The sequence below is a fragment of the Tetrao urogallus genome, assembly GCF_951394365.1.
Source record: "Tetrao urogallus genome assembly, chromosome: 4".
Taxonomy (NCBI): Eukaryota; Metazoa; Chordata; class Aves; order Galliformes; family Phasianidae; genus Tetrao; species Tetrao urogallus.
In genome coordinates this window covers 25,411,603-25,434,168 of record NC_136817.1, presented here as the reverse complement: position 1 = coordinate 25,434,168, position 22,566 = coordinate 25,411,603, and the positions used below count along the sequence as shown (strand labels likewise).

General features: G+C 39.5%; 1 protein-coding gene across 1 annotated transcript in view; it reads left to right on the top strand.

Moving 5' to 3' along the window:
* ANTXR2 (ANTXR cell adhesion molecule 2) overlaps window positions 1-22,566 on the top strand; it is a gene marked incomplete at both ends in the record, with an annotated part of 99,232 nt that overhangs the window by 48,320 nt on the left and 28,346 nt on the right. The window contains 5 exons of the mRNA XM_079534877.1: window positions 979-1,074; window positions 6,216-6,257; window positions 7,334-7,429; window positions 11,223-11,390; window positions 11,546-11,626. Coding sequence (XP_079391003.1) covers window positions 979-1,074; window positions 6,216-6,257; window positions 7,334-7,429; window positions 11,223-11,390; window positions 11,546-11,626 — 483 coding nt within the window. The remainder of the gene's footprint in view (window positions 1-978; window positions 1,075-6,215; window positions 6,258-7,333; window positions 7,430-11,222; window positions 11,391-11,545; window positions 11,627-22,566) is intronic.

Here is a 22,566-nt window from a genome sequence, read left to right as displayed (position 1 = left end):
GCATGTATTTTTCCAACAGTATTTTTATCACTCCTAGGTAATTAACCTAAAAGAGAAAAAATAGAAGTTTTTTTCTGTTCATTTTAGAACTAAACACTTGCATAGCTGAAGAAGTCAAAGTTATCTTGGTTCAGCCCTTATGTTTCAGGAAGAAAGCCTGAATGAATTCAGAGCTGAGGAGACACATGCTATACAAACTGCATTCTCTGTTTAAAGGGCCAATTCATGATTGCAATCTTACATCAATACACTATGAGCAGCCTTTCAGCATGATGATGTAAGGAGAGTGCAATCACAGGAGGATGCTGAAACTACCAGTGGGTTGCTTTTCTCTTTAGCTGAGTCTTTTCAGAAAGATCATACACAGTGAGTTTATTTCCATGGCCCCTTAAAAGCTGCTGAGGTGGCTAACATAGGTAAAAATAAAGCACTCCTGCAAAGGAGATCATCCCACATTGCTGGGAAAAGCAAAATGAGTTTTCCCTCTGCTTATAATGCTTCTCTTTGATCAAAAGTTCTAACTTATGACACAAACAATCAGTGCAGATGTGCAGCAACAGAAAAAACAGTAGAACTTTTTATGATCCCCCCCCCTTTTTTTTTTTTGTCTTTCATACATATTGCAGCAAAGAAAGCTCCATACACAGAGAAGTGCTGTTTCCATAGTAGCAGATGGGCAACTGCAAGAAATGGGTCACTGATAGAATTGTTCCACTAATTCTGATGGCTGAGCAGCTGATGTCTAGTTGGTGTCTGAGAGTTACAAGTTGCAGCCTCCTCTGCAAACACACGGTGCTGCAGAGGAAACAAACAAAAAAAATGCACTGCACCGAGGCATGCATTTATGTATTTCTTGTAAACACAGCTTCTTTTTAGTTGCATCAGTCAGGAAGAAACTGTTTTGGGCCAAGTGGGAAAAGCAGGCAGGAATTCTTTGCAACATTCCCCTGATGTGCTGTCCTTCTGCTTTCTCCACAGTCCAGTGGCATAGCAGCCCTTATTGCAGTGCTTGTGCTGTTACTTCTGGCGGCGTTGGGGCTGCTCTGGTGGTTCTGGCCCCTCTGTTGCAAAGTGGTGAGTAAAGGCTATTAAAAAAAGTCACCAGGTTTGTGACTCACGACCATAACTCAAAATGTGTTGGAAAATACAGATAGGGCAGGAAATAGGTTAAGTAACAGGGGAGTTTCATGTGACAGAAGCCATCTGTTGAGGCACTTTTCTTTCATTAGTGATACGCAAGCAGAGATCAGGTTAAATGTTGTGGTCTGTGCCCCTAGCAGTACTCCTGGCATTTGAAGAGACCTGCAGACCATGAGGCAGTTTCAGCAGGCTGCTGTGCTGTTTGTTGGATTTCTGCAGTGAGCAGATGTGGTATATTTCTGTGAAATCTCTGAAAAAAGCCTGTTCTCTTTAATTTGAAAGTTGTTGGCCATAATGGCACACAGATGTTATTCTGAAATCAAGGACCATTTTAAAAGTACTATAGCTAAAATTGGTATTTGTAGTCCATTATGGGCTCTCGAGTTTGAAATCCCTTATTGTCTTAATAATCCCTTGCAAAAAATTAAATTTTCATCTTGCACACATTACATCTCATTTCATCTGAGTAACGAACATTCTTTATCCTTCCAGCAGCAATCAGAAATGCTGCTCCACTAACACTCCTTCCATCTCCTGGCATGCTGGGGCTTTTAAATTGGGGAAGTTTAGTATTGATCCATATCAATGACAGCACTGAGGACTAGAGAATCGGAGGTTGCTCCCAGGCTGTTACTGCACTTTTTCTTATCTCAGGCTTGTAGTAGCAGGGGCATCAGAAAAGGTGGACTTCTCCTGGTCCAGAGACAGCCAAAGTAGTCAAAAGCTTTGTCTGTTATGGTCTCTGTTATACCCCATAGAAGTTTTCAACCCCTGGTTCTTTCCTTATGATGTCTGAGTCAAAAGCTACAAAATCTGCTCTGATAAAAAGCACTCTTCTGTCTCATTCTCCATATTAGAGTCCCATAAGAAATCTAGGTAGGCTTCAACAATAATTTATATCATGAACCTTTCCATGGAACAGAAGAAATCAAAATTATAAAGAAGAAAGCTTTCCATTTTCTTATTTTAAAATAATCGTCTCACCTTGATTCCTAATTGCCATTGTATGGTAAATCTTCATATACTGCACATCATATTTCTCCCAATATAGCAAATAGTGACTAGTGCCTCAGTCCCTTGAGAGCAGGAATTATTGAGAGCAGTACGCTGATGCTGGAAAGACAATCAGAAAGGTGCTTTCTGGATTTGTACATCAAGGTCCTACATTAAAAAAAAAAAAGAAAAATTGAATTGAAGAGCAAAAACAGTACCTTGGGTGCACACAGATGCACTGTGACATTAAGGCAAGCTTCTGTCTGGTCTCATCTCCTTTGTGGAGCTCACTTGGGCATCTCCACAAAGAGCTTCAGTAAGGAGATGTAAGGAGATGTCCCTCAACTCTAATTCACCTTATGATTAAAGATGTTGGGTCCTGAGATTTACTCTGAGGAACTGTAACTTACCTTAAGTATCTTCTCTGGATATAGTATTTGGTATGTAATTGGCTATTGCTAGGGAAGCCTTTGGCTATATATTCATAAATTGTTACTAAGAAGCAACCTAACTTCTGTGGGAGCAATAAAATCATAGCACTTTAAATGTTCAGGCCCTGTTGTTTCCCCCCACCTCTCATGGGTATTATCTACTCCCTTAAAAATAAAAGGTCTTTTTAGGTCATTGTTTGCTAAATCATTACTGAGATCCAAAACCACAGACTCTTACACTGAACCTATTACCACATTCTGACTTGTTCATTTATTGTTGTTTTGATGTCTGTTTTCTCAGACCATTATCCAGTGTGTGGTTCCTTTCTTTTCCTTCTATTCTGCCTCTGAAGCTCTCACATTACATGTTATTACCACTTCTGGATTAAGTACATTTGGGCTTTGGTGCCTGTGTGTTTGAGAAGACAGTAGCACATCAGGGCAGCCAGGAGGTCCTCTGCCCTTCCTCTGAAGCCTGGTGCAGTGGGGTGTCTGCTTTCATGGACAAAGACCAGGAGCAAGGATGAAAGCAGCAGCCCTCAACTCTTCTGTGCTTTGGAACCAAATGGAAAAGAGAAGGGAAAGGTGTTACTGACAGAACAGAATGGGTGACCAGAGTGCATGAATCTCTATCGCTTGCAGACAGTGTTGTGAGCTTCAGGAGGTTTGGGCACTCTGCTTTATCCTTGATATAAAGTCCACGTCGAGGTGGGGGACTCCTTTTTCTTCTTTCTTTTTTTCCCTTTTCTTCCACTTCCACCCCCCTTCTTTTAAAGGCAGTTCACTGTTGACAGTTCTTTCGCTCTTCCCTCAATATCAGAACATATGATCACATCAAGCTGGCTTCAGGCTCTGGTGCTGACATTTCCTAATGCCCACATCACGCGAACATTTGATAAGTGTTAATGAGCAGATCAAAGGGACTGTTGCCTGAAGCAACTAACTTTTTTTTTTTTTTTTTTTTTTTTGGAAGAAATCGGCTTTCCTCCAAGCTCAAGTCTTCCTTCTTTGCAACTAAATAAAAGAGATGCAGACTTGCCTGGTGACAATGACGATAAAACAAAACAAAACAGAATTAGGAAGTAATCCATCTCTACATGTGGGTAACAAGACAGCAACCTTATCCAGAGTCTTTGTTACTTATCCAATCTGAATCAAGTTCAGGGAAAGTGAATTTAGCAATATTACAATACTCAGTAACTTCAGCTTCATGCTACATTTGCATTGTTTCCTGCCAAAACTGCATGGGTTCTTTGCATTTCTTTTTTTATTGAAATAGCTTTCCACTCATTTCACTTGAAATACCAGACAGGACTGAGAATATTCTTTGTGTGTGTGTGAATGTGTGCGAGGAGCCTGTGGAAACATAAGGATGCAGGCATTTACATTCCACTTCTGTCAGCAGGGTGAGTATCTGCTACTCAAAGCAGATTATTTTCTCACACCACTGTCACATTTAAAACAAGTTTCATTTTCTGAAGCTATTAGAAATAGCAGCTAATTAATTTATTGGTTAGTTTCAAATCAGGTCTACCCTATAACTTTAGGGAATGTAGCAGCTGCCATAGGATTCAATCCTTTGCTCAGGGAGTCAAACAGAAACTGTCATTGACTCATGACTTTTGAAGTCCAATGAGGTCAACAAATAGAGTTTGTATTGATTCATTGGAGAAGAAATTTTGATTCCATCAAAACCAACAGGTGAAGGGCCCAAATGAACTGTAGCATGTGCCACAAAGAAGGTTCCTATGTGAAGCTGTCTTTGCTCAGGAGAGATTGCAGAACTTAAGAATCCTACAGCTGTAGAAAGTGGGGTGATAATACTGTTTAACATGTATTTATATATCTACTATATGTTTAACATATATCTATCTGCAACTAGCTTGGCCTTTTTGTCCTGGACACTGGCTGTCACGGCAAGAAAACTGGTGTTTTGGGGGTAATGGTTAGAAAGAGGCAAAAGAGAAAGAAAAATGACAATTAAATAAAGAAGAGAATGTGAACATGTACACTGAAAGTAGCATTTTACTGTTTACTGTTTTAATGCTGTGGAAAATCTTGCTCAGTACCTAAATATCTCTCAGAATCAGACCATGATCACTCTGGGTTCTTCTTTCTCTCAAGTTAGGACAATAATTGCAATCTGGCTTTCAGGAATGTCTGACCAACTAAATAGCTGATTTCTGTGAAGTAATCTTAGAATTCTCGATAGCTGGTGGGAAAAATAGTCAGAAACGCTTAAGGAAAAACAATTGCTTGGCATCTTTTTGCAACATCTTACAGCAAAGGGATGTCTTATTAAAACTCATAACTGACTTCCCAATCCACTGGAAGCACCATAAACAAGTCAGTATCCTAAACCAAAGGTACCATGGAAGCATGTTTCCAAGGAGGCCATCACTTTTTTGTCTTATTTGATAGAATTTCTGTATCACTGCTAAAAGTACACAGCTTGTTTGGGCAATTAAACTCTTGGTGCGACTATGACTTGAAATGTAAGCTAAAAAGGAAAACTCTCAATTATTGGTCAGGTAAAAGAATATTCTTTTATATATGATGCTATCCATCCATGCAATTACAGATTATCTGTAGGCAGTGGTAGAATCAAAGAAAGCACTATAATAATGCACAGTGAAGAAAATAATACATATTTTAATTAAGGTGAAGTATATGGTTGCCATTGTGGACAATTTTTGATGGGCTACTCCTCAGCAAAAATAGACTCCTCTAGTTTCATATTTTTTAATCATTTCTATATGATATTCAAGCACAAAAAAAATGCCTTGATGTCACGGAAGTACTTCTTTTTTAGCTTGACTAGCCTGCTTTTCCTGGGGAAGGATGAATGCCTGTACTTCAGTTTTCACCTTTACCATTTAAGCAACTTGCTCCCTTTCTTTTCCCTCTGTTCACTGTTTGGTGGTTTCCTGTCAATACCAGGAAACTCCCTGAGATTTACAGTACGTATGTGAGAAAGAGAACAAGAAACTGTAGGTAGAGGTTTAAAAATAAACGTAAGTGAATTACCATCTGAGTGATCCTTAACCAGTCACAGTTTTAAGAAGCCTTGCAAACCTAACTCCCACTTGCAGGCACTCTATGCTGAGCAGTTAAGGAGCTACATGCTTCAATTATTAGATCTGAAATGTGAGATCTGCGGAAATGATCTAGACGTCGAGAGGTGAAGCCTGAGCTACCAGAAGGCATTTCACACTTGTCATTGGGCCAGAAATTATCCATCAGCATGGCATGGCACAAAGAAGCAGGCATCTTGGCCCAACATTATGCAAGACCTCACATAGACCTACGGCTGCTTTTCCTCCCAGGCTTGCTAATTAACTCCATAGGATTTCATCACTGCCTATTACTTAGAATGACTGAGTCTTATCCGGTCAGGAAGCAAAGTGGCAGACACGTCTGCCCAAAGAGTGTCTGCCAGTCAATTGATTTTATTTTCTATCAGGCGGATGGTGTTAATTTCCAGAAGGCCTTGATAATCAATACCCAAGGGATGTAGCAGTAGTGGTTGCCAGTTTATGAACAGATGTGGGAGACTCAGACGGAAACTGTCCACTCTTAAAAAATTTTCTGCATGCTTTTTAATGCTGCCAGTGCAATTCCTTATTTTTTTTTTTCTTTCTGCTTTTTTAGGTCATCAAAGATCCCCCTCCACCTCCACCACCTCCAAAAGAGGTACAGTATAATACTGCGCCATACACCATGCTGGGTGATGATACTATTCCTCTGTGCTCATTTGTGTTCTGCAAATCTGGCTCCTTCTGTATTCTTTTGTAAATACCTGCTGAACAAGAAAGAACTGCCCTGTGAGAAGCCTTAGGCTGAGGCAAGCCAAAGTCCACTTTTCTACTCTTTCTCAGTCATCTCAGTGTAGTATGAATTAAGTCATTCAAGGTCATATCCACGTAACTGTTTAGTAGCTTTACCTCAACACAATTTAACATTTTCTCATTCCTCATTGAAAGCAGGAGGACCAAGTTGTCCTTACCTGACAATCCAAAGATTCATCATAGGACTTAAAACTGTGTGTTCCCACAGCTTTGGCATTTGAGACAGTGAGAGACCTTTATAAGGGAACTTATTTTCCTCTTATCAGCAGTAACATAGTAGAGGCTTTTTTGATGTCTTCAGTATTTTTGCCTCTTGGTGTTGACTTAGCTAATTGCTTGAGCATATTCAAGTGTGTTCTGACAGCGAAGGCCATGATAAGGGTACCTCACTGAACAGAGGCAGCCAAGAGCAAGTTTGACATTGGTTGGCTTAGAAAACTGTGATTGGCTGTGTAACCTTTACTGCAGATCCACTGAATGCTGTCAGCTGAATCCCAGTGAGTGGGGCTGATAATCTGGCTCTTTGCAAGCATTACATTTTCAGTAGAGGAAGCTACCACTGATCCTTTTCTTTTTTGTTTGTGTGTTTTGCTTGTTTTTATTAATGCAAACAAAAAAAGACAGGGCAAATGTATACTGATCTGTAGAATACGCAGTTGGATTCCCCATTTGGGCTTTCCTAATGGATGCCACCAATGCTTTTCTCACACAAACTCCTAAAAGAGTATTTCCAAACATGACCAGATTTTGCTTGGAAATGAGTGAACATTTGAGGAAACTAAAAATCTGGTTCTTCGCATCTAAGATAGAAGAACATTTTCTTGTGTACTCTAATAAAAGATACTAGAAAGAAACCTACTAAATAAATAAGTAAATAAATAAATATCTTTTAAAAGCAAGTGTGTTTCAATTTATTGACAGGAAGAGGAACAAGAACCCTTACCTACCAAGAAATGGCCCACAGTGGATGCTTCCTACTATGGTGGACGAGGAGTCGGAGGAATCAAAAGGATGGAGGTTTGTACAATATAAGGATGATAACTCACTGAAATACAAGGTCTCTGAGGCTGCAAGTGGTGGAAAAAAAAAGACTTTGAAAGTGTACTGGAAATACAATGGTATAATGTTTGCTTCTTTCCCAATGACATAAGCCTTATGACATTTTTACCCTATCAAATAATTTTGACCCTGCTTACGAAAGAACAGCTTTCTGTAGTTCCATTTGACTGGAACTTTAAATAGCTGCTTGAAGACATGCTCTTTCCATCAAGCTAATGAGAAGGAGAGAGTGAGAGCCTTTTCTGAATGTTTTGGAAGAAATTACAGTGAAACATAAGTCCTCCAACTGTGGGCCAGCCAAATGCGTTGACAATGGTGATGCTAAGGAGAGGCTTGATCCCAAAGGAACTCACAGCGACAACAGTGCCTGTCTTTGAAGAGACATGATAGCATCATGTTAATTAAAACAGAATGAAAATGTGCACGTCCTTATGTCAGATTTTACAGTCAAGTCAGCCTTTATGGAATTTGCAAAGCAGTTTTCTGTCTTTAAGTTTAATCTAGGAAACTGTCTCTGAAATTCCCACCTAGGCCATATAGATATGTCTTGATCAAACTAGAAGTGTATCAGCCTAAGAAATGGCTTTGCCTGAGTCCTTTTGAAATGCAGCAGAAGAATGTGCAAGTTTAAAGTTCTATTGTTTATACGTGTTTCCTTTAGCAATTCAGAACTGCTAATTTAGAAGAGCCTCAGCTTTCAGAAACAAACCATTTTGTGTAGTGCTTTCCAACATAAAGAATAACAAGCCTGGATTTTTTCAAATGAGCCATAATGAGCCTCCAGGAAGACGTTTCAGGGTTTATAACATTACAGTTTGTACAGAGGATCTTGTCAAGTGAAACAGAAATCTGATATATATTCAAATGAACAGAAATAATATCTCTAGCATTAAGAAATACATTCTTATCACATGGCAAATATATGGTGTTTTCTTTTCAAAGAAAGGAGGATAAAGTAATAATTAAGTTAAAAACATTTTTATCTGTAGTAGGAATAAAGATGTATAGTTGTAAGTCAAATTAAACTGCACAGACACGTGAGAGGCCCCTTATTCTATGAAGCTGTGTCTCTATTCTTCTCTGGAAGCTGGGGGTACTCAGCTGGTCACCTCACCTTAAATGTCACAGCACTTAAATATGAGGCTCTTCCTCTGTTCCATGGAACCTATAGTAATGGGGCTGAGGGAATGCTGGCTTAACTGCCTGTTTCCAGCTGTTTGCACCTTGCACTTATCACTGTCTTAGAGCATGATGAAAGTAAACAGGTCTAAGAGAGGTTATTCCTTACCTGACAGTGAGAGGGCAGTGGATTCTGTGGCCAATGAAAAATTGGATGCTCTAGTCATTTCGTTTTCAGTTCAGACGGCAATTCAGTTACGTGTTTTTTTTTTTTTTCTTGCTTCTCTGCATTCTGTTCTTTTGCCATTCTTCTGACAGCTTGACTTTTGGGCTGTTTCCTTAGAGAAAAGTAGAGAACGAACTGTTACATTTCCACTCAGCAGTCCTTCCCTACTTCTCTATGCTTACTCTTCTCTTTCAGGGCATTCCTTTCTTCCCCACTACTTTTGCTCCTCTGTGACAGACCATGATAACATAGCCAGGATGTTCACTCCTCCTAGATCTGTCTTCTGACATTGCTTCAAAGTTTTAAGATATCATTTCTGGATCTTACTCATTACAGACAATTGGTTTTAATGTCAAAGTTGTGTTGTCAGAATCTACAAATTTTGGTTTCTTCTGGTGAAGCCATTTAAATCTGAAGGAGAAGGTCATTCCATCAGTAAGGAATCTACCATGTATCTCTAAATGGCTTTAACAGTGTTTAAAATACATTTTAACAACCTCATAAAAAACATAGTAAAAGTACCGTTGATCACAGTGAAAGATACAGATGCATTTTAATGACTCAGCAGGGTCTACTTGGACATGAAAGCCCATTCTAATATTGTAGAGACAAGATTCCCCTGTGAAAAATGGATATCACTAAGCAAGCCAAGTGGCAGAGTCCAAAATAACAGTAAGGTTCAAAACAATAACCCTTCTAGGAAATTATGGTTTTTTTTTTTTTTTTTTTTTTTTTTTTTTACACAGGTGACATATAGCATTATGGACCAAATCAAGCTCTGTTGTACTTTGCTGCTGTCATTCTCTATACTGAGATTACATTGTTAACAGACTCTTTGTGATGGTGATAAAATTTTCTTCCAGGTTATTTTGTATGTTTGAAAGAGGGCAGACTATGACTTGCCTGTATATTTCCCTCACTTTCCTTATCAGCATGTTTTGCATATGGAACTTAGGATGACAAAGAAAGCAGGTTGCTGCCAACCCTCATCCCATTGCATAGTGATCTCAGTACAGTGTGGTGTCCCTAGCAAGACCTGAAGCAGCCTTCTTCCTTTGTCCTGGCAGCAGAAAGAAAAACTCGGCTTATTTCTTTTTACAAAACAATCTTGTGCCCTTTTGCAGTGGGAGATTTGTTGCATCCCACTATTTTTTCTGCCCTTTTTTAAAGTGTTTGAATTGATAAGCAGCAAGATAGAAATGGGATATATCTACCAAGCAGTTGCAGTGATGCTCTTAATTCTTTCCCTGAGGGAAAGGGTGAGTATTCTTCAATTATTCTTACTTTGATTCATCTCTTTTCATGCCTGGCATATCTAGTTAGGAGATCCCTGGGGAAAAAAAAAAAAAAAAAGTGTGTAGGTGGAGTTTTGTAAGAATAGTTTGCTTTTTTCAGTCAGCGATTTCATGACTCACCAGCATAAACATCACGTTTATGCAAGATCTACTGTCAGAACTTAATTTGCTGTCTTTTGGTTTATCACATCCTCCTTATACTCTAGCTTGAAAGAGGAGGCAGGATGCAGAAAGTCTTGCACTGAACATAATTGGGGCCACTTTTACCAAGAACTTTTAAGCTCCAGCCATAGCTTTTATATGCAATTTCGAGATGAGAAGCTAAGAGTCTTCCCTAGGCTTGTTTGCTTGTAGGATACAGCAAAAATAATTGCTGCACCATGTTTCCAATTACAGTAAGAAATAAGATTACCATAGCAAAAATCATCTCTCTTGGAGGAAAGATGTTTTTCTGTACTTTCTCTATATAGCCTGGTAATTAGAACCTTCTAGAGAAGTGGAAATAGGCATTTGTCTCATCAGCAGCAATACTCCAGGTTTCCATCCCCTTCCAACAATCTGTGTATGTTTTGTGCTCTTAATGCAGTGATATAGATACTTACAGTTGGTTACATGTTACACATTTACTTATGCAGGTGACTGCTTCATCTGTATTTTCTCCAGTATGGAGAGCTACTTACAAGTCTCTGAATAGCACCACTGAGTTTCTGTTCAGTAGTGCTGAAGTAACACCTTCCATCTAAACTGGGATTCTCAGGAAGCACACTGTGTTAGTAAATCTGGGGTGGCTGAAATTGAGGCTTTCATCAGTGTCAGGTAGAGGTGTAGGATAAATCAGATTTCCTGTCTGCTTTGCAGTCTGTGAGGTGTATGATACGATTTTCTTTCAGTATTTCTCTTAATTATTTGCCTTTGCAAGATGGGAAAAAAAAAAAATCACACATATGCATTTAAGTAAGATGCTTGTTATCAAAAAGGAGGAGTGAACATTTTCTGCTCTCCTGTTAATTAAGAGTTTCTTCCAAATTTAAACTTTTTCAGCCATAGTTCCCTGGTCATTTGTCTGCATTGTGTTTACATCTGAACTCTCGCTTTTTTTTTTTTTTTTAAGGTTCGCTGGGGGGACAAAGGATCCACTGAAGAAGGGGCTCGATTAGAAAAAGCAAAAAATGCTGTGGTGAAACTCCCAGAAGAACCAGAAGAACCTTTTCATCCAAAACCACCTAAACCAAAGCCTACCTCACCAGTCATTCAGGAGAAGTGGTATACACCAATTAAGGTAAGCTTTTTAGTCTTCAGTACAGTGTAGTTTTGTTCTTAAGGTAGGACTTTGTGTGCCTTACTCATCTTACACAAGCTGAACTGAATATAATGAAATAAATGAGATTTTGTTGGTTTTATCATACTCAGAGTCCTGTTGCTCTGTTGCCACAGGGTCGACTTGATGCACTGTGGGCACTGTTACGAAGACAGTATGACAGAGTCTCTTTGATGCGACCACAACAAGGAGATGAGGTTTGTGCAGCGCGAGTGTATCAATTGTGGTGGGCAGAAAAGGGGCATGTTACAGCCAGGGTATATCAGCTGCTGAACACTGGTAATTCCATGGCCTTAATGAAAGAAAGCAGTGCAATAACAAGAATGACACAACAGAAAAAAATAATGCATTGGTAAAAAACGTACACTGAAAGATATGCATTCCCATTTGTGACACATTTGAAGAGCTGTAGGAGCAAACTATTTTCTCTAAGTGAGATGGAAACTTCTCAACACACTGCCCCACCAACAGATGGGCATGGCAGATCAGATTCTCAGTTACCTTAAAGCAACAGTGTGTGAGAGCTGCTATTTTTGCAACATATCCCATGAAGACAACATAAGAATTAGAGATGTTAAAGGGAAGGAGTTACTTCTGATGGAAAGAGAGGTAATCACTCTTTAGGTTATCTGCCTGATAATAGGGCTGGTGGTTGGTGCTGTTCTCACATAAGAAAAAGTTTTATCTAGGGATTTGTCTAGGACAAGGGCATGCATTTGGAAGTTGCAGAATGACAACTCACAGAACTGGAGATAGGAAGCTGTACAATCGACGAACGTACAGATGTTATAGTTACGAGGTATACTAGAGAGCTTGGCTACATACTTATTACTCCAAAGCAGAAAAGATAGGATGCTTACCCATATCCAGGGCTCACTCACAAAACTCCAGCAGAATGGATCTCCAGAAGAGATCCTTCCCCCCTGGCAGTCAGCTTTTAAACGGGTCTAGGAGAGGTGCAGCCAGGCTCCACCCCTTCTAGCAGCACAGCTGAATTGCCTTCACCTGTGCTCCTGTGGCTGACTCATTGCTCGCCTCAGGTGATCAATCAGAGGTTCAGGCTGTGATTCAGCAGTTCCCATACAGAAGCATACTCTTTGTATGGCTATCAGATACTGATGTTAGCGTTCTGGTTGTTATGTTTGCATGTTGTTTACTGCTTGAATGGGTTATTCATGTCATATGGAATAATGAACAGTAGTAATTTTTCATGCAAAATATACAGTACTTTATAGTACTTTAACAAGTAAATTCTGTGTAAACAGAAACGCTGATGCCTGATCTGGCTTTACCTGAACAGGCTACAATTGTCAGTCAGGCTCTGTTCTGAGGCCATTTCTGGCCATGAGAATGGCAATTACTGGAAATTCTGTGGTTCTGTGAAAATTGGCTTACCAGGGAAGTCATTTTTGGCCCAGTAAGAAATCAGGCATCCGTCCTCTCTGGATTTGACAGAATGACATTGACCAACATCTTGGCTTATAAAAAACAGAGAGGTATCTCACTAACCTTCAGTATCTTTACTGAAAAGGGGAATAGAATTTCTACGAATGAATTGAGATCAAAATAATGATCATTAAAGTGTGACTTGTAGTACTGTAGGAATGCTATTTGTGCCTGTCTCAGTATTTTATATCTCGGAAGAAAAAAAAATACACCTCCCTAGTTCATGATTTACTGGCTGCACATCCTATGCTGTTCCCCTGGTGAGTTGAAGTCAGTATGATAAGCAGACACGTATGTAGATTGAAATACACATGTGCATGCACCTAACTGGGAGACACTGTTATGGCAAACAGCAGCAAAGCAGCTCTTTTATTTTCTTCCTTTTACTGCCTAGGAATTTGGTAGTTCCCACTTGCAGAAGAATTCACTGCTGAATTCAGTTCCTTGATCAAGTAATTGAAATTTAAGCATGAAGTATCAAAGCAAATCTTCCTCCTCCCCCGTCTCCCACTCTTCCATGTTGTCAGCTAATGCTGAGGTGGCCTGGTCAGAGGCTGCATGCAGCTGAGTGAAGGAGCTTTGATTGCGGACGGCAGTCCTTGGAGCCATGCATTTTTCAGCCAGCAATGGTGAGGCTGGGGACGCCGGTACAGGTGTGAGCTAGCAGGTTGTTGATGACATCTGCACAGGTCCTCGGCAGCCTGCAGCGAGGCGGCTGGATTGTCAGCAGATGTAGTTGAGAGTGGCAGAACAGTTTTGGTCTCCCATTTGCCGCCTGGGGGCTGAAACACTAAAGGTAGATTGGGGGTGGACACAGCTGCGCTCCCAAACATGCCTCGGGCACAAATAAAGAGATCTAATATAGTTTGACTCTGTTGTGGTGGGGAGATGAGGATGGAGAGCCACTTCAGAGACAACTTAGCGCTGCAACATCTGCCGCCGAGTTCCCCGGGAGTGACAGGGGACAGCAGGTACAGATCGAAGTCCCCACACAAACAGCCTCCATTAAGCCATGGATCTTTTGAAGGGCTCCCATCAAACATAGTGGAGTCTGCGGCAGGAGATTATTTTGTTTTCAAAGCCATGTTTTGTTTTCTTTGCTAACAAGATAATTTATAAATGATTCATTACCCCATGTTCCTACTCGTATTTATGCTTTCTTTTCTTTATGTAAGGGGTAAAAAATAAGGAATCACTGTAGTTTTAGGGTAGTTTGTTAAACCACTTAACTGACCAAGGGTTTTAGGCAACCTTCAGCCCATAATGTTATTTTCAGTTATTATTATTATTTTGAATGCATGCATGGGGAGCATCTGCCATTGTTTCCATACTGGAACACCTCTGACATAGAGTTTATATAAGAAAGAAACTTGGCAGTGGTTTGCATTGTGATCATTAGGGGCCTATTCTCTTACAAAAATTCTTCAGTTTATTTTCTGATTTAGCACCTAGAGGTTGTCATTAATGTTCCTCAAATACTTAGTATAACCTTACTGCTTGCTGTAATTTGCACAAAATTCTTTTAAGTCTACAAATGGCCCATGGCAGTCATACTTAAGATTTTGCACAGTCAGAATGTGAACATATGTGGCTGGGAAAAGGAAAAAAAATCCATAGCTCATTCAACAGTAGGTTTCTATAGTAGAACTACAGGGCATTTCCAGCTTTTTTGATGTTAGAAAAAAGCATAAGAAAACCACACTTATATATATAATTTTAAACCTGTTAGCATTTACATGCTTCAAAGATGAATTTGTAGTAATGGCTGCAAAATTCATAGGAACATCTGTTTAATGTAATGCTACTTTGTGTGCGTCTCTACGTTATGCAAAAGAATCGTATTTTGTGTTGTAATTCTGTTAGCATCACAAATTCACAGTTCAAAAGATTTTGACATTATGATATTCTCTGAGATGAGGCCCATGTTGCTATTCCCTTTGTGTTTGTTCAGTAGTTTCTACACTGGGCACAGGCAGAAAACATTAAATCATTTGTTCAGACTGTCAGAGAATATAAAAGGAACTGTTAGAAGGCTGAGGCTGGGAGTCCCTTCACTGAGAGTGAGCTCACTGTTCTGAATCAAAGACCAACTGCAGTGCCTAGGACAACCCCAAGTTTCAGTTCTACACCATGCTTTAACAGGTACCAATGAAAAGTTCAACTGCTTGCACCTAGCAGCAATTTGCATTACCATGGGATACTTTTCACTTGAGCGCTTAATTCACTGATAATATGGAATGATGTAGAAGCAATGATATCAAAGAAAACATTGGCTAAGAATTTGAAAAGAAATCCAAGAATTCATAAAGTAATGCTTATCTTTATCTGGGATCTCCTGAACGGCTGCAGTGGTTGGAAGATGCAAAACTGGTTATAAAGTGAGATGAGAGGAGAGGTAAAGAGCACCTCTTCTTCTTAAATGTTTTCTGCTTTCTGCCATTTCTCCAAGCAAAAATTTGTCTGTGGAGACCGAAACTGGAGCCAGTGTTTTTCCTGAACTTCCACAGTAAGATTACTGGTAAATTATTAAGGTCACTTTCTGAACTGAAGTTCAGTTTAAGTTAAAGAAAATGGAAGGGAACATTTTAAGAGCAGTAATTTCAAACTGCCCCATTCCGACTGAATCCAGAGGTTGGTCTCCAATAGAAAGCGATGCATCCTTGTGAGTGAAGCACTGAATGAGGTTTCAGAAAAAGCAGTAGCAGTCATCTTTATGAAAAGACAACGATGTCCCAGTATTGTGAAAATAAGAATATTTTCCCATGGGTGCAGGCGGTCACTTTGGTACTCCCTGCCTTTGTGTAGATGAGAGCTGTTGCTTTTTTTTTAAAATGAGCATTCAGAACTCAATAGTATGAGCACAAACACTTCTATGAATGAAATAAGTGCCTTTGTGTTCCCACTGCCGCAAGACAACGGCAGCTGTACAGGTGGGTGATGGTCCTGATGGAAGCAGTGCCATACCAAAGTATAGCATGCACCTCTGGTTGATGCCACAACAGGTTAACAGAGCATTCTAAATGTGGAGCTGCCCCCATGGTGTGTGCAGCCAGAGGAATTCCTGCTGGTTTTAGTAGTTTAGAAACAGCTGAGTGTTTTAGGGTAAGATACACCCTACCAGGCATTGCTGTAACTCGAGCTGTACTGGCAGCACAGAGAGAGTGCCTGTTAAGAGAGGGAAAGTCATGTGAATTTGCTACAGCTGTCAAACACCGTCTCCAGCAGCCCAAGGAGCATTACCATTCTTTCCACCCCTGGCCCCGTCCACGCTGTATTAAGAAGAAAACATTTCATTTTTCAGCTCAATGTCCCTCACCGTTTGTTTCATTCTGCACAGTTTGAAGGGGGAAAGATGGTTTCCTTAATTCCTCAACACAACTTCTTATGGAGCAGATTGCAGTAAAAAGTTATATTTGATTACTGCCTGGCTTCCAGCAAAGAGAATGCTGTGTGTATTCAACCAGACTCAGACATAAAACAACTCCCAGCCTGGACACAGCCTTTACAGGGAGGGAATGTGAATTTTAGTTTATGTGAATGTTGAGTGTCTCATTAGTCAGCTTACAGAAAGACTGATCGCCTTCAAGATGCAGCAGGAAGAAAGCTGACAGGTTAATTCAGTCACTGCCATCCAGAAGAGACGTGACAGCTTTAACTGTCTTGTGCACCCAGATTTATGAACTAGTCCCATGCTCTTAACCAGATTAGTTCCTTTTCCATTAACTGCTGAAAGTAGGGCAGCTGTCCGAGCGGCTGGTTGTAAATTCGATAATGTCTGCTCTGTTAATCTGTAGGCTTTTCAGATGGAGAAGGCAGCAGATAACAGGATTAAAGTTTCACGACCCAGGGTTTTCACAGCCCGATATGCGGGCGCAGGGGGATAGAGAGTGACTTCTGTCATTAATCTTAATTGATTGCCAAGAGGTTTTAATCTGGGTTATTAATTAGGAAGATCCTTAACATACTGTCTACACATCAACATCAGATGCTCTTTTGGGACTTTTGGGACATATGGCATATCTTATATTTACATTCACACAATTTACACATACGTATATTTCTGTATGAAGTGCAGATATATATGTATGGATGTATACAAATAGCAGTGAGAAACATTTGGATGCAGAGGCATCACATGCTCTCTGGCAATATTTGATGAAAATCAAAAAACACAGTGCACACAGGTTACATTTCCACATAATAAACCTCTACATTCATACGTCTTTTTAGCCATTTTCATTATATATGCCATTTAACTAGAGTATTTTGCAAATGGGTATATCTGATACGCAGATTTGCATAAGATTGGTGTTTAACAAATGTGCAGCACGTGTTGTGTGCCTCTGGCCATGAAGACACCTACAGATCTCAAACAGAAACATAACCGGTTCTATCTTTCACAGTTTCCTGGAGCTTAGGTTCATACATTCACTCTTCCCTTTTTTATTTTTAAACAAGTTACTGCTAGACAGTCAGAATGAATAGAGGTGTAACTCCCCATAGCTGCAGCTATGTAACTATGTGATAAATCCCGTAACACTGCTTTGATGTTTACCAAAATACCGTATGCAGGAAGAAGTATTAAATTATGGATTGAGCATATAAACTAGGCAAGAAGAGAAAACACCGTGACAGAGACCTGGCACTTGAATTTTGCGTAGATGCAAACTGTGCTGTACATTTCCGTAGCTCCACCATTTACAGATGATTGTTATATCATTAATCACATATATCATTATATCATTCATCGCATACACAAAAATAGAGCCAAGGGGCTGAAAGTTCTTTCATCATGCCCGTGCTGAGTATTGCATTACCTCTTTAAATGGTTAGTCACAACTTTTGCTCGTTTCCCGTAGTAAATTGCATCCAGTCTTCCTTTAGTAGTGATGTATTACCTATTGCACTACCACAAAGGGGCATCCCATAAATGCACCCAGCTTCCAAGGATTCACTGTGGCTTTCTGCTTCAACCTGAATTTCATTGGAATTAACTGGTGAGCAATTCTAGTGTATTTAAAAACAAGTAGATTTTGACTAATTGCTCAGTTATTTTCCTAGCAAGGTCCCATTTGTGGAAGATTTACGGCTTTCATCTTCCCATTTTCTTGCTCTTGCAAGATCTTCCTCCTCTTGAACAACCTCTCTAACTCCACTTGGACTACTGGGACTTGTGAGCATTAGTGCTGCTTTGTATTAGTCATTCAGCAGTCAGTTGAGCTGATCTGTAAATTTTCACTTAGCATCTGAGGTGCTTCTGCTGAGCAGGAACAGCACAGTAACAGTGGACTTCCCAAGAAGGTGCCTCACTGATCTGGCAGATAATCCATTGCTGTGATGTCTTGAGAGTTTGTCAACAAGCTGGGAATGGTTCTTGTTAGCAGACTGAAGAAGAGGTCAGAATTTGATTTCAAACAGTGGCACCAATTCTTCCACCTCATCACAAATTTGAAATCCAAGGATGAAATGACTTTAATGACTGTGTTTCCTTGACATAGCTCTGGGTTTGCTTTTCCAGAGGGTCACAGTTAAGGAGAAGGAACTAAAACAATTTGAAACCATGTTGTAGGCAATATAAACACTATATGTGGATGAAAAGGCATCCTATTGGCTTATGCACAATCAGCGAAGAATTTCCCATAGTTGTGTCCTTACTCCTTTACTTTTCATTTTTTGACAACATCTAAATGAAAACAGTTTATTTGGAGCAGAAATAATGCTTTACTCATTCTAGCCCTCATGCTCAAAATGATTATTAGGTGTGGTAGAGTTCATTGGAGATGGGATTCTCCATAGCTGTAGAAATGGAAGATTTCAGATCTTTCCAACGGTGGCCTGGCATGTTTAACAAGATTCAGACTGTGACTTCGTTGCCATTTGGAGAAAATCAGCACAAATACTTCATATCAACAAAGACAACTAATGATGGAAATCAACCAACCGGGTGTGAGAGGGGATCCAGGATAGGAAACCTGAGGTCAGAGTGAGGTGGGAGGCTCAAACTGTTACTGGGAGAAGAAATAGGCTGCCTTGCCTTTGACATTATGAGCTCTAATTCTCTAAGCAAAAGGAAAGCCTTGAGAAAACATCTTGAAAAGAGCATTTTTAGAAACTGAGTCACTATGTGTCACTTTGAAGTGCTACCTGTAGGTATCTGTGGCAGCCTGGACCTCAGAGTTGTTTATTCACTTAAAATGAGATTATTATGAAGCTGTGCTCGGTTATAGCTATTTGAGGACCAAGTGTGCATAAGCAGCTCCACCCAGATACTGTCACTGTATCATAACAACAGTGGCACTAAGCCTGAAAACCGCTGCATATCCTAATAATTTCATGTGTGTAAATCTTCTCATTAGTTTTAATATGACATTATCAAAAAGAAGGCAGGGTGATGGAGCTGCTCCATAATCTTGACATTGATTGCATAAAAAAGTTTGGAAGGATTTCTGCCAAATGTGACTGTTAGAAGTGGGTAGTGCAGAAAGAGAGAAGAATTTTTTTTTCTTCTGATATTTTTACTGCATTCTCAGAATTAAATAACATTTTTCTTTTTAAATTAATCTTTGCATTTCTTAAGTCCACAGTGAAGTACAGGCCCATTTAGAATTTAAAAAAAAAAAAAAAAAAGCTTTTGAGTTGTAAGCAAAAGCTGTAATATTTTCTACTGAGCTTTAAAATCTTCATGGAGTGCCTTCAAGTAGCATATGCCTCTGATCTTCATCTGCATGTTTTGTCTCAAGAGGAAATTTCTACCTACTAAAAGAAGCGAGCGTGCCATACATTGCCAAAGTCCATTACACTTAAAAGTTCAGGCAGACATCCATCCATAAATTAGAATGTCTTGATAATTTGAGTTTTGTCCCCCAGTAGTGTGACATAATGGCATGCCCTCAGCCTTAACATTTAATTTTAATATTGAATGTGCTGGTTTTTGATAGCTTGTGTCACAGCCTTCATGTAATTTAAATGCAGTTTTAAAAAAATTAATTCAATTATAAGCAGTGGAGTTATTAATGCTGCTTTGTGTCACTAAATATATATGGATACAAATAATTCTGTTCCTTTTAAGTCACTCTGAAATGAATTTTGTAACTTCTGATAACCATGGTGGACAAATGCTAAATGAAAATCAATCACTTCAATTTAAATGAGCTAAGCTCGCTGTCTTTCTTAAGCAGCCTCTGTTGGACAGCTAACCAGATGATAAGTAACAGTTTCACTGACCTATAGCCTCTGAATGTTTAACATAACCCACTAAGGACAGCACTTCAATTACCACTGCATTGCTTTTACTCTAGGGCTCTGCATTGATCATTCATATACAAGGATTTCTTTCTTTCTGATGCACATTTCTATCTCTAGTTTTCTTCCACAGTGTTGCTCTCTCTCTCTTTTTTTTTTTTTTTTTTTTTTTTTTTTACTGCACCTGATAATTCAAGCTCTCCAATAGGAATCAGTTTGATGAAATTAAAGAGGATTGGATTTTCATTATTATATTTTTTCCACTGGAAACAACAGAAATCCTTTGATGATCTGAAATACAAATTTTCTTACAGCATGCAAAACATTACTGTATGATGAGAAAAGGTAGATGCAGATGGAAAGTACACGTCAGCTGGTAAAGCATTTCATATCTTTCTGTGTCCAAGTTGATGGGTGATATTTTATGCTATAAAACCTGCTAAAACTTGGAGTGGTTGTAAAACGATAGACAGGTATCTTTAGGAAGTTGTAGAAAATGATCCCAGAAAAAAAAGTCAGTTGTTTAGGGCTTAACATTTTCAGAAGAACCAAAAGTCTCTAACGATGTTACTCAGTTCCAAGGAAGGACTTCTCTAGCAAACCTCACATCCTCTCATCTTAACAAACTGTAGTGCATCTCTAAATCATATAAATGCTGTGCATTGTCAGTAAGAAACAACTACTTACCCCAGGAAAGAGGTATTGCATTTTAGGGCATGTCCTTCTGTCCATACTGCTTCCTTTCCTCTTCCAGCGCTGCCTTCTGGCCTTGTTCTTGACTTTGCTCCCCACCTGTGTGGACTGTTACATTTGTCCTCACTTCTGCAGAACTTTGGTCACTATCTTGAATTTCGAGTGCCTACCACAGTTGAATCCCAAGTAGTTGCAGGTCATGCATATAATTTTATTAATAAAATAAAAATGGCTACAAACAAAGGCTTCTGCCCTCTCATAGCCACTTTGAGGCTCAGGCAGCTGATGGGAATGACCTTTTATTTCTGCAGTAATTTTCATAATGATATTCAGGGTCAGGCCCAACAACCAATCTGCCATGCATTAGTAGACATCAGTTCCCTTTGGTAATACGAGATAGATGTACCCCAAACAGATGGTCAGAGATCATAGGTGGCTAATGAACTTGGTGGAGCATTTTATTAAGATTACGATGGCAACAAAATATGTTTTTCCCCTCTGATAACAGCATTGGTAGCAAAAAGAAAAGAAGGGCGTGTAGAAGATTGGGAAGATGCAGTGGATTGTGTTTCTGTTGGATCTAGGAAACTGTGAAATCTGGATTTAATTTCTCAAATCGAGTTGCATTAAAAGTGCAGTGTGGTTGGCAGAGTAAAAAAAAACCAAAAACTACTATCTCTATTGGTGGTAATTGGAGAAGAAGTGATATAATGTTATCTCCATCCTGACATTTGTTACTGACTCTACCCTTTGAATGATTCCTATATATTAAAACTATCCTTAGTTAAATTATTAAAGTATCCTCTACACTCTGGTGGAGAGAAAGAAAATCCAAGAAAGAACAAATTTCACTAAGATTGGCCTTGCAAATGCATACCAGGGACTTGTGCACACGGTGCCATGGATTTGCACCCCCTTAAATCACAGCATATTAAAGAGTCATGCTTGTTTTCCTTGGAAGCCCTTCCTGCTCCTAGCATTTGTTTTTTGGGGGTAGATGCATGTAAAAGCATTCAGACCTACTGAACCAAAATCTTTTTCATCCTTTTTTTTTTTCCTCCAAACTGATTGTATGCCTTCATGTCTCTGTGGAACTGACCCTGGGAGTATCAAGGCCAATTGCATCTGTCTAGCACTTCTCCTAGTCAGGGCCAAATCAATCAACAGCACAAAGCCACTGAGCTTTGGAGAGTGCTTCATACAATTTCACGTGCTTAATTCTTGCCAAGTATAACATATTTTTCCTGAATAAAAGCCAGTTCTGTCTGCTAGATAAGCATTACAACAGTGGCTCAAACTGCAAGCAGAAATTTTAATTTTGTCTTTTAAAGATTTGAGAGTTCTGTGTCACAAGTATTTGAGAAGCCCAGTGACTTCCTAGCATAGTACTCTGGTTCAGCTCATCCAGCCTGTCCACACTCAGCCTGCATTGAGTGATGCTAGTTGGAAATTCCCCACAGTAGCTAATCCCTAGTGATGGCATTTGCCTCCTGTTTTTGGTTCCTAAAATACAGAATTTTAGAGTAATTGTGGTTGGAAAAGACCTCTAAGACCATCTAGTCCAACCATTAGTGCACCACCACTGTGCCCACTAAAACCATGTAACCAAGTGCTGCATCTCTACATTTCAATTGTTTTCAGTATGGACTTCAAAGTTTTCTCCAAGGCTTATCTGAGGAGTAGTAAATATAGCTGGTCTTCAGCTGCAGTGTTGTTCATTACATCCAATTCATAAGGTGGTCCACATGTTAAAAGT